Here is a 12500-nt window from a genome sequence, read left to right on the forward strand (position 1 = left end):
ATAACTACGCTATGCTAATATTTCCATAACTAATGCTTCACTCTAATCCACATAACTACGCTATGCTAATATTTCTACACTGATAACTACTGCACCCCTGACCATAAGAATGTATTGCAACTGAGATATTTACTGGATAATAAAATAAACAAATAAAACAACAACAATAATAATAATAATAATAATAAGAAGAAAAATAATAACTATATAATGATTAAGAATCATTATGCATATTTAACCTTATCTATTGTTTGTGTGAATGTTATAACCTGCGCTTTGGCTAGATTTCCCTTTATTTCAGCATAAGGACGTGGATTTCCATGCCAACAATTTTAACGTTTTTGTGTCGTGATTTTGAACAGTAATGTCTCCAAGTACCCAGATTACCACGCCAATATACACTTTACCGTTCATAACACAACATAGCGTATGGCTGTCAACCAATCAGAAATATTAGAGTATTTATACCAGCCATGGTATAAGTGTGACTATATTATATGGGGAATTTATACATTTTGAGGTGTCATTGCAAAATTGTGAAGTGGCTATATGCTATAAAATTGATTATATACCAGTAAAGTCACTATACTATCAAAGTGCCTATACTGAAGTTGCTATATACTATTGAAGTGACTACATACGACTGGAGTGGCTATATACTATTGAAGTGACTATATACTACTGGAGTGGCTATATTCTATTAAAGTGACTATATACTATTAAAGTGGCTATATACTACTGGAGTGGATATATACTATTAAAGTGACTATATACTACTGGAGTGACTATATACTATTGAAGTCACTATATACTATTTACATGATAGGGTCAGAACCGAACCACCGGAGGGCCTGGACCAGCCCTGCAGTATGAGTGTAAGCCCCATCACAGGGCTAATTCCAGTCCCTTATTATTCTCCTTTATCCCTTTCCCTTCTCTTGCCCCAAGCTCCGCCCTTCAGGCAAAGCTACCAATGAAAGAAAAAGAAGTAAAGATGGGGAAATCAAGAAAACGGGAACTATGCCAATGGAATGTCCCCACTCCTTTAAACGTCAGAGTGACAGACGGAGAGAGGTGGACCCACAGGTCGAGCATTTAAAAAATATTTAAAAAATACTTCCGCAAAAGGATGAGCTCGTGTTTAAGGAAACGTTTAAGAGGTTAGATTATCCGTAAAGATGGCGGACCCGATCAATGTCTGGGTCAGGAGCGAGGAAAATAAAAACAGGGAGAAACATAAGCAACTGGAATGAGCCCACTGTTTATCTTGTGTCCATCTTGGTATCTTTTGCAAAGTGGTGGGGTTTCTCTTCTTGTCCACTTGGTGGCGCTGTGCTGAGTGGGTGGATCTGCTGTCTCTGTTCACCCAATCATTCAATGCCTCTGAATTTGAGCTCCGTCTCCACCTGGTCCAAAAAATTATAACCATTCTTCTTGCACTCAAACCTATGTAAGAAAAAAAACACACACTGATCAAAGGACTGAGCTCAACACAGGAGACACGGAGAAACTCACAGGTTTGCTGACGAAAAGTGCAGGCGTGTAAATGTACATGTGTGATGAGAAGCAAAGACACTGAACACACGCCAGCTTCCACCCATGTTCATTCATACGTCATGATTTATAGATGTTATCTGGAAGCTGTGACACACCTGTGTGACTGCAGACTGAGCTAAAGACCCTGGTCCCAGGTAATCACACTCTTCTCCTGACTCTAAGGGGCAACATGGCTCAGGCAGTAAGAGCAGTCGTCTGCCAGTCGGAGGGTTGCCTGTTCGTTCCCCGCCCGGGCTGTGTCGAAGTGTCCCTGAGCAAGTCACCTCACCCCTAAATGCTCCTGACGAGCTGGTAAGTGCCTTGCATGGCAGCCAATCACCGTTGGTGTGTGAGTGTGTATGAATGGGTGAATGAGAAGCATCAATTGTACGGCGCTTTGGATAAAGGCGCTATATAAATGCCTGCCATCTACCATTGACTCTAGGGGATGATGTCACCCTCTGCAGCACTCCTATGCCTCTTTGAGCTCTGCTGCTATAGTATTACCACCATCCGGGACGGTGTGCAAAGCATCCTGGGAAACCCTCATCCGTATGTGTCAGGGTTGAGATGTAGTACCGACGGTGTCTTGCTTTGTGCTTTCTCCCAGTGCAGACATCACACGCCACATCTCCAGGTCCAGCGTAACAGTGAGCAGGAGGAGCAGCTTGGAGTCCTGACTTCTTCAGTTTCTCCACCACTTCAGCCAGCTTGGTGTTTTTTCTTAAAACAGGCCTTGGGGTGAAGGAACGCTGCACTGGGGGCAGCTGTAGACACCAGTATGATCATCCTGATCCCAGCAGCCCTTAATACAGCCCATACAGTAACTGTGTCCACAGGGAATAGTCACCGGATCCTTCAGTAGATCCAGACAGATCGAACAGCTCAACTGGTCCTGATCCAGAAGACCTGCAGCCTGTGCCATTTTACAGCTCAAAGTGACAGAGATTAGTTTTAGTTCAGAATGTGGTTTAGTTTCCCTAAATCTGTGTGAATAAGAACAATAGCTATATCCTGGTTCTGAGCAGACCCGCCTAAATACTGCCTTCTGCTGTCTCAGTGCTCACACAAACAGAGACAGAGTTAAGGTTTGTTTCTCTGAAATAGGCAGAGTGAAGTTTTGTTTTCTCTGAAACTGTGTGACTCCACTTCAAAGACTCCATGATACGGCCACACAATGACCCAGTTACCTCGCCCGGAAAAGGGAAACCGGGGCCCCCTGCTGGAGCCAGACCGGGGAGGGGAGCTCGTCGGCGAACGTCTGGTGGCCGGGCCTTATCCCATGGGGCCCGGCCGGGCACAGCCCGAACTGGTCACGTGGGGTCGCCGTCCTGTAGGTTCACCACCTGCAGGGGTCGGCATCGGAGTTGGGTGCTTTGCCCAACGGGCAGTAGGCAAAGGCGGGGATCCAGGCGTGCTGATCCTCAGAGTCGCAGACTGGTTCTGGGGACGTGGAACGTCACCTCTATGGTGGGGAAGGAACCGGAGCTAGTGCGGGTGGTGGAGCGGTACCAACTAGATATAGTTGGGCTCACCTCCACGCACAGTACTGGTTCCGGAACCAAACTCCTGGAGAGGGGCTGGACTCTGTTCTTTTCTGGAGTTGCTCAAGGTGAGAGGCCCCGGGCGGGTGTGGGGATACTCACAAGCCACCGGCTGAGCGCCACTGTGTTGGAGTTCCACCCGGGGAACGAGAGGGTCGCCTCTCTGCGACTACCTGTCGCTGGGGGGAAAGCTCTGACTGTCATTTGTGCTTATGCACCAAACGGCAGTTCAGAGTATCCGGCCTTCTTGGAGTCACTGGGCGGCATCCTGGAAAGGGTGCCACCCGGAGACTCCATAGTTCTGCTGGGCGACTTCAACGCTCACGTGGGCAATGATGGAGAAACCTGGAGGGGGGTGATTGGGAGGAATTGCCTGCCTGATCTGAACCCAAGCAGTGTTTTGTTATTGGACTTCTGTGCTGGTCATGGATTGTCCATAACGAACACCATGTTCGAGCATAGGGTAGCTCATAAGTGTACTTGGTACCAGAGCACCTTAGGCCAAAGATCGATGATCGACTTTGTGGTCGTATCATCAGACCTGCGGCCGTATGTCTTGGACACTCGGGTGAAGAGAGGAGCAGAGCTGTCAACTGATCACCACCTGGTGGTGAGTTGGATCAAGTGGACGGGGAGGCTGCCGGACAGACCCGGTAAATCCAAACGTGTAGTGAGGGTGAACTGGGAAGGCCCCTGTTCGCAAGGTCTTCAACTCCCACCTCCGGAGGAACTTCTCACGCATCCCGGGGGAAGCTGGGGACATGGAGTCCGAGTGGGCCATGTTCAAAGCCTCCATTGCAGAGGGGGCAAGCAGGAGCTGTGGCCAGAAGGTCATCGGTGCCTGTCGGGGCGGCAACCCAAGAACCCGCTGGTGGACATGGATTTACTGGTCGATCTATGTCCCAACCCTGACCTATGGTCACGAGCTTTGGGTAGTGACCGAAAGAACGAGATCGTGTATACAAGCGGCCGAAATGAGCTTCCTCCGTAGGGTGGCCGGGCTCAGCCTTAGAGATAGGGTGAGGAGCTCGGACATCCGGAGGGAGCTCGGAGTAGAGCCGCTGCTCCTTCGCGTCGAAAGGAGCCAATTGAGGTGGTTCGGGCATCTGATCAGGATGCCTCCCAGGCGCCTCCCTTTGGAGGTTTTCCGGGCTCGTCCAACTGGGCGGAGACCCGGAGGTAGACCCAGAACCCGCTAGAGAGATTATATATTTCTCCTGGCCTGGGAACGCCTCGGGATCCCCCAGGAGGAGCTAGAATGCGTTGCTGGGGAGAGGGACGCCTGGAATACCCGGCTTTGCCTACTGCCACCGTGACCCGACTCTGGATAAGCGGGTGATGATGGATGGATGAATGGATGAAACGGTGTGACAGAGAGAGTGGGAGGGACTCCCTGGCTCTCCCCACTGCTGCAGGAGGTGTGGTGTTGGACTGAGGCCAGCTTCAAATCAGAAGATCTTTCATTTCCAATCTTATTTCCGGTGTATTTTTAGCCGTTTTGTTAAAAAACCGAATTAAATATTATTCAGCAAAGCATAGCCGCTCCTCCTGCTCACTGTTACGAGGCCAGACCTCCTGTCAGAAACAGGTATGAACAGACAGATCACACCTTTCTCTCTACACTCACCGCTCTGCTCAGCCTGGCCTCAGTCCATCACCACTCCTCCTGCAGCTGTGGGGAGAGCCAGGGAGTCCCTCCCCCTCTCTCTGTCACGCAGTTTCAGAGAAAACGAAACTTAACTCTGTTTCTGTGAGCAGTACAATAGCAGAGGCCAGTATCTAGGCGGGTCTGCTAAGAACCAGGAAATACCTCCTGCTCTTTCTCACACGGATTCAGAGAAACTTCATTACATTCTGCACTAAAACTAATCTCTGTCACTTTGAGCTGTAAAATGGCACAGGCTGCAGGTCTTCTGGATCAGGACCAGTTCAGCTGTTCGATCTGTCTGGATCTACTGAAGAATCCGGTGACTATTCCCTGTGGACACAGTTACTGTATGGGCTGTATTAAGGGCTACTGGGGTCAGGATGATCCTGGTGTCTACAGCTGTCCCCAGTGCAGAGAGACCTTCACCCCAATGCCTGTTTTAAGAAAAAACACCATGCTGGCTGAAGTGGTGGAGAAACTGAAGAAGACAGGACTCCAAGCTGCTCCTCCTGCTCACTGTTACGCTGGACCTGGAGACGTGGCGTGTGATGTCTGCACTGGGAGAAAGCGCAAAGCCATCAAGTCCTGCCTGGTGTGTCTGGCCTCTTACTGTGAAACTCACCTCAAACTCCACAATGAGCTTCACCCAGGAAAGAAACACAAACTGATCAGTACCTTTGGAAACCTGCATGAGAAGATCTGCTCTCGTCATGACAAACTGTTTTACTGTCGTACCGATCAGCAGTGTATCTGTCTGCTGTGTAAGCAGGATGAACACAGAGGCCATGATACAGTCTCTGCTGCAGAAGAATGGACTGAGAGACAGGTAAGGACTGGACCTTGTCACACAAAAAAATGCTAACTTCTGGCTCTAATAGCAGCACTCATTCATAATGACATGAAGAAAGCTACAGAAAATATAAACAAAGCAGGTACTGTTGCTTAACGAGGATTTCTCACTGTTTGGACAGAAACTGCTTTTCATGTCATTAAGATTATGAATTTGGACGGATGGATGATTTTAAAACGTTTGGACAAACATGTAGAGATCAAAGAAAGAGGGAATATCTGACATGTTTTAAGTTGCACATGTGTGTTATTGAATCTAACATGTTCAGCATAATAGTTGTCAAAAAGAGAAACACAGGGAACATATCCCAACTCCGGGTTTAATGTCGTAATCATGATGATTAAATAGATCAGTTGAACGATTTGAAGGTGAAACTCTGCCTATAGCTGTCGGAGGAAAAGATGTGGGAAGGGAGGAAAATATGTGATTCATCCTGTAAATCATTAAAATGATTACAAATAAAAAATGATTTTTGGCTACTGTGGTTGTGCTGTCTGTCGATAATGGCTAGCTGCAACAGTCTGCAGTACAGAGCTGCTTCGTCACTCCAGCAGAAAATGTTGCAAGCTGTGTTTGTTTTTGACGATAGCATGCACCTTTTCGAGCCTCGCCTCCAAAGTTTGATTGTATGAAGTAAAGCAGATTAAGTGAAGCTGTGGTAGGATAACCTGTCATTGTTGTGGATGGTGGTAGTTAGGCCTGACATTGCATTTTGAACGATTTGGGACACAATGACACGTAACTACAAAATGATCACCGCCGCTGCAAGCTAGTGCATTAAAATGATCAGGATGTCATCGTTATTGTGTGCAGCTCTGCTCTGAAAAGCAAGCGTGCAGTGGCCTACGAGAAAGGTGGGCGAACTCGTTGAGCAGGGCTTGTTTACTCATTTTATATAACATTCAACATTAAGCTGTTTTATTAGTTTGTTAAACATTTATTTTTGCTTTGTGTCTAGTTAAATATCGCAGTGGAGGCTACAAACGCATTGTGGCAGCATAATTTAAAGCTTCTCAATTGGACATCTAACTATTTTAGTCAGCCACTTCCGGGTTTTACATTATTCAAGCGCTGTTGCCTTTTGTCATTGAGAACAATGTTAGCTTTTGATAACAACGTGTGCATGTGTGTTAAAAGTGCATGGTACCCTGTGTGGAGTTTGGAGGCATCCCAGCTGTCATTAAAACGATGTATTTTGTTGAAACCTGACTGCTTGATCACATGTTTCCTGATCATTAACACCCTGTCTTCCACCAAAAATCATTCCATAGTCAAAGTCACAGTTCATTTAAAATGAAGCCACATATTTGTAACCAAATACCGCCCCCATGGAAGCTAAATTTCTAGCAGAAACACTGATGTTGAATGAACCTCTCTGAATGATGACAGTAGTACATACTATAGTCACGGTGTTGTGGAATGATTGATGTATGTCCACAGAAGCAGCTGGGGGCGACACAGAGTAAATTCCAGCAGAGAATCCAGGAGAGAGAGAAGGAGCTGCAGGATCTGAGACAGGCTGTGCAGTCACTCAAGGTGGGTACTGACCAGAGGAGAAGACAACAGCTGGCTGCTGGAAGAGCCATTTCAGGGCTCAGTCAGGGCTCTCCTCCAGTCAGCCAGTGAGGAGCCCAGTGTTGGGCCACTTTCCAGCCCTGTGGGGCTCAATCCCACTCAGCCACACTGTGGGGAACAGGCTGTCTGGGGTCCCAGTAAGAGCTGAGTGAAAGGCCTAGTTAAAATTTACAGCCCTCTCTCTGTGTCTCTAACAGCGCTCTGCACATGCAGCAGTAGAGAACAGTGAGAGGATCTTTACTGAGATGATCCGCTCCATTGAGAGAAGGTGCTCTGAGGTGAAAGAGCTGATCAGAGATCAGGAGACGGCAGAAGTGAGTCGGGCTGAAGGACTCCTGGAGCGACTGGAGCAGGAGATTGCTGAGCTGAGGAGGAGAGACGCTGAGCTGGAGCAGCTTTCACACACAGAGGATCACATCCATTTCCTCCAGGTAACTTTATATTTATTTAATTTATCTTTGTTTTGCCAAGACAGGCATGGAGAATGTAAGAACAATATAAGACACCATTCATACAATTCAATTTTTGAAAAAATGTAGAGTGGCCCAATTAGATGCATGCACCACCTCAGTTAGTGTTTCTAATGAAGACTGAACTGTAAAAGGGCTATACACTCACTATTTTTGAGACTTGAGGTCTTCTGCTGCTGCTGGTGTTACTATCACCTTGCTGACAGCTTGGACCAGTCTGGCCATTCTCCTCTGACCTGTCTCATTAACAAGACATTCTTACCCGCAGAACTACTGGTTAATGGATGTTTTTTGTTTTTTGCACCATTCTCTGCAAATAAAAACCATTCAACTGTCGGTGCAACCTCTTGACCATGCATGCGTTTATGCATTTAGTTTCTGCCTCATGATTGGCTGATGAACTATTTGCATTAACACGCTGGTGTATAGCTCTACCTAATAAAATGCTCACTGTGCGTATATTACCATTTCTCTCTCTCTCTCTCTCTCTCTCTCTCTCTCTCTCTCTCTCTCTCTCTCTCTCTCTCTCTCTCTCTCTCTCTCTCTCTCTCTCTCTCTCTCTCTCTCTCTCTCTCTCTCTCTCTCTCTCTCTCTCTCTCTCTCTCTCATTAGAGCTCTAAGTCTCTCAAATATCCCAAATCCTTTCGAGATTAACCACTTAACAAATTAACAACAAACGCATCTTTCTCCATGAAATATATTTTCATACAGTTCCCCTTTTCTCTGTGTGTTATATTGTGTGTTCAGGAGGCCCATCCCAACCCAGGGAAGCCCTTCACTGGACTCCAAGCAGAGTCCTGGTTACCCAATGAGCAATGGGTCTACTCAGGAGTCTGCCTGAGGGGCCAGAAGGTGCTGAAGCTGCTGAAAAGAGCCTTTGAGCAGAAGCTGATTTTTACTGTGGCTGCAACCCCAGGAGCTCCAGATAGAGTCGTCTTCACTGACATCCCACATGCAAGAAACTTGTAAGGCCTTGTAGCGTCATTTGCGCATTTTGTTGTTTGAAGGATGTTGATAGATGTTAAATATGTTTTTGGCACAAATGAATAATTGAATAGTGACCAGTGACCAGCAGTGTAAATATGACTATAGTTCTCTTATGTCTCTGCTTCAGCTGTTGAATCCTTATGTTTCTGTATGTTTATTTCATTGCATTACATTAATGGCATTTGGCAGACGCCCTTATCCAGAGCGACGTACAGTTGATTAGACTAAGCAGGAGACAATCTGGGGCAAAGCAGGGTTAAGGGCCTTGCTCAAGGGCCCAACGGCTGTGCGGATTTTATTGTGGCTACGCCGGGTATCGAACCACCAACCTCGCGGGTCCAAGTCACGTGCCTTAACCACTACGCTACAGGTCGCCCTTCTATTTACTGAGCTGTTGCTGGCTGCTTTTTGTTAGAGCGTTCAATGACTAACCATCGGCACATTCATGTGTAAAGCTACTTATTAAAGCGTGTATGGCAACATAAAAAACTCAGTTTCCCAGGATGCTTTGCACACTGTTCCCTACGATGGTAGTGATATGGCTGCAGAGCGCATAGAGCCATGCACGGCTGCTGCAGAGGGTGATCCAGTCCATATTTTCCTGGTTTTCTGTGATTTTCATCAACTGTGCCACAACTGCTCTGTGACTCCAGTCAATATTTTCCGTAATGAATGCCCAGCCTTAGCAATAGTACACAAGTAAGCCGTTTCTGACATGGCCAACGTGTGTTTCTTTCTTTCCGCAGTTATGAGTGCAGTGGGGATGACTTCTTGGGTAACGTGACGGAGGCACTCAAAGACAAATTCATCGAATGACTTGGAAGAACATAAACATCAGATCCACCCTCTCGGTACAGCGCCACCAAATGGGCAAGAAGAGACACATCAACACTCGGAAAATCAGTCCATTCCAATCGCTTCATTTACCCGTCCTTGTCTGCTCAGTCCTGGAAGCGATCGTGGTGCTCCATCTTTGAGGACAGCCCAGCCCATTGAAGCTCCGTGCAGAAGGTCCTCGTGAGGAGCGTGAGCGCGTCCTTGGCGGAAGTATGTCTTTGGAACGTGTGACAATCGACCCCACCCGCCACATCTGTGATTCGCACGGGGCTTCAGACTGACGCTTGGCCGAAAAAAAGGACGTCCCATTTGCCGAACACAAGTTTCCTCAATTCCTTTACTCGTCCCCACATCCTTTACTCGCGCCCTTTCCTTGTGTCCTCCACTGGCCGGCGTTAAGGAGAAAGAGAAGGATGCAAGGAAAGGACGCAAGGGGATAGAATAAGCGATTGGAATGCGGTAAGCCAGTGTGTTGACCTTTGCCCTCTCTGTGAGCTCCGAGGCAGAATTTTATCTGAGGATAATAGCAGGCCACTGCTTTAGAAACACATGCCTGTATGAGATAAATCTACTCAAGCCTGATGGTTCTGATTTTGCGGACTCCGTGTTAGACTCTTAATAAGCCGTGCACTCATCTGTTCCTCTGTTTACAGTAACAATATTGGTCCTCCTTCATTAATGATGTCATACACAGTCACAGACACACACACACACACCTGCCAAGAGGTTATCCACAACTTGGCCACTGCAACAGATGCCAACAAAAGACCTGTTGGCCTTGGTCATTTGTTTGAACATTGCTAATAATATAACATCACATAATGCTGGTACCTTTTTTGTAGTGTCTTATGGGGTTAGGGACCTTTTGGTAGCGTTTTACGGGGTTAGGTACATTTTGGTAGTGTTTTACGGGGTTAGATACCTTTTTGGTAGTGTCTTATGGGGTTAGCCACCTTGGCTTCTTCCACCTGGGTTCTATGGAACAGGGGTATGTGTCTGGTAGTTCTGTTGGGATGGGATTGCGTTTATTACAGATTTGTACATAAGTAGTTTTCCCTATTTGACAAGCCATTGGGCAGATTATGTTTTGATTCTCAAGAATCTATTTGGATTTCTGTTAGTGCAAAACCCCAAACATGAATTATGTGATGATTTTTGAAAATATATGAAATATATACTCGCCTATATATAGCCCTTATGAAATATGAAACGTGAAATATTTCAATAGCTGTTGTAATAATACTGCTTTATGAACATTTACTTGTTTCCTTACTGTTTTTGAAATGTCCATTTATAGCAATGGAGAGGGTTAAGACTTCAACAGAAGAAAGAAAAAATATATATGTGAGGGAAAAATAGTACTTCTCAGTCATTATTACAATCTAAATCATTATTAATTATTACATTACATTATTACATGCGTTTACACATACAGCATTGCGGTCTAACAATGAGTAAATGTGATATCTGCAAAACAAGAGGTTTCATAACAACCATGTATGAACATGGCTTCTCTGTGTGAAAACACTTCCTGACTAATCACAGTAATGAGGTTATATTTCTCCTGAAGCTGACGATAGTCTTGGAGAAGCACACAGAACACATTGTCATATGGGAGTATCAGGATGTATTCCGGTAATTTCCTCTGATTGCTTGTTCTGTTCCAAACCCTTCACTCAGAGCTGTATGGGAACAATGTGCATCCGAACACACAGGTTTCATTCCTTATTTCTGTAAATTGCATTAAATTGAAGAATATAAATCTGAATATAATATGATTAACTCCTTAAACTTTTCCTCCCTGATCTATACGTTTTGTAGTGAAATTGAGCAAAAATAAAAGAATTAAAGGAACGTCTCTCTGCTTGTGGTCAGTGAAGCATTTCCTGCGTTTGAGAGCAATAGGACTGTGACAGCAAGGGGTAAGATCTGTTTCAGGGTTTCATGCCAACTCCTGCATTTAGATCATTAATCAGCCCAAGCTTTTATTTTATTTTATAAAGAAGTGAACTGTAGCAGCTATTTGCACATTTACCCCTGGTTTGGATCATGTGAAATATTAATATAATTATCCATGCATACACCCATTATCTTTTATGGGACGGCCTGTAGTGTCGTGGTTAAGGTACATGACTGGGACCCGCAAGGTCGGTGGTTCGATCCCCGGTGTAGCCACAACTTAACTCTGCATTGCTCCAGGGGAGGATTGTCTCCTGCTTAGTTTAATCAACTGTACGTCACTCTGGATAAGAGCGTCTGCCAAAAGCCTGTAATGTAATGTAATCTTAACCCCCTTATCCTGAACAGGGTCGCAGGGGGGGCTGGAGCCTATCCCAGCATATATTGGGCAAAAGGCAGGAACACACTCTGGACAGGTCGCCAGTCCATCACAGGGCACACACACCATTCACTCACACATTCATACACTCATACCCACGGGCAATTTAGACTCAGCCTAACCTGCATGTCTTTGGACTTTGGGAGGAAACCCACGCAGACAATAATATTATTATTATTATTATTATTATTATTATTATGTGGTCTGATAAACTGTGGCAGTGAACCAGCACAAGTGAGAGAAGTGTGTGAACATGGCAGCAGAAAAACCCTGTAGGAATGGAGTTACACAGCACTTGGTGACAACTGTGCCCAGCTTTACTTGAATGCATTGATTGGACATACTGTTTCAGGCTCCAAAGTCTGAGTTTATGGGTTCATTTTAGTGTTATTGGGGCTGAAAGTTCATGGAGCCAGTGTAAGAAAAGGCAGCGGTAATGCATAAGTTGACTTTGACATAAAATCCTCTGGGTGGGTGGAGCTACAACACACCGTCAATCACTGACTTATTTGAACCAATCAGGGGATTTTGCCTTCCCCAGCAAATGTACAGCAACTTGTACAAAGTTGAAAGCGTGCTGCCTGTTGTTCAGTAGTTATGAACCCTCACTTTACCCCCTGTATAAATTAATGTTTTGCTACCTTCCAAATGTATTTTTGTAGTGGTAATGCATAAGTTGACTTTGACGTTAAATACTCTCCCTTCTCTGCCATTT

At 45.7% G+C, this 12500-nt stretch overlaps 2 protein-coding genes across 2 annotated transcripts in view; one reads left to right on the top strand and one right to left on the bottom strand.

Moving 5' to 3' along the window:
• The window catches only part of LOC133126807 (E3 ubiquitin-protein ligase DTX3L-like), a 19586-nt gene extending 9021 nt beyond the window's left edge, over nt 1-10565 (top strand). The window contains exons 2-3 of the mRNA XM_061239203.1: nt 8371-8588; nt 9357-10565. Coding sequence (XP_061095187.1) covers nt 8371-8588; nt 9357-9426 — 288 coding nt within the window. The 3' untranslated portion in view covers nt 9427-10565. The remainder of the gene's footprint in view (nt 1-8370; nt 8589-9356) is intronic.
• Nucleotides 1-12500, bottom strand: part of LOC133126798 (E3 ubiquitin/ISG15 ligase TRIM25-like) — a 45057-nt gene that overhangs the window by 17820 nt on the left and 14737 nt on the right. The window lies entirely within an intron of this gene.

Source organism: Conger conger, chromosome 4 (assembly GCF_963514075.1).
Source record: "Conger conger chromosome 4, fConCon1.1, whole genome shotgun sequence".
In the NCBI taxonomy this organism is placed as follows: Eukaryota; Metazoa; Chordata; class Actinopteri; order Anguilliformes; family Congridae; genus Conger; species Conger conger.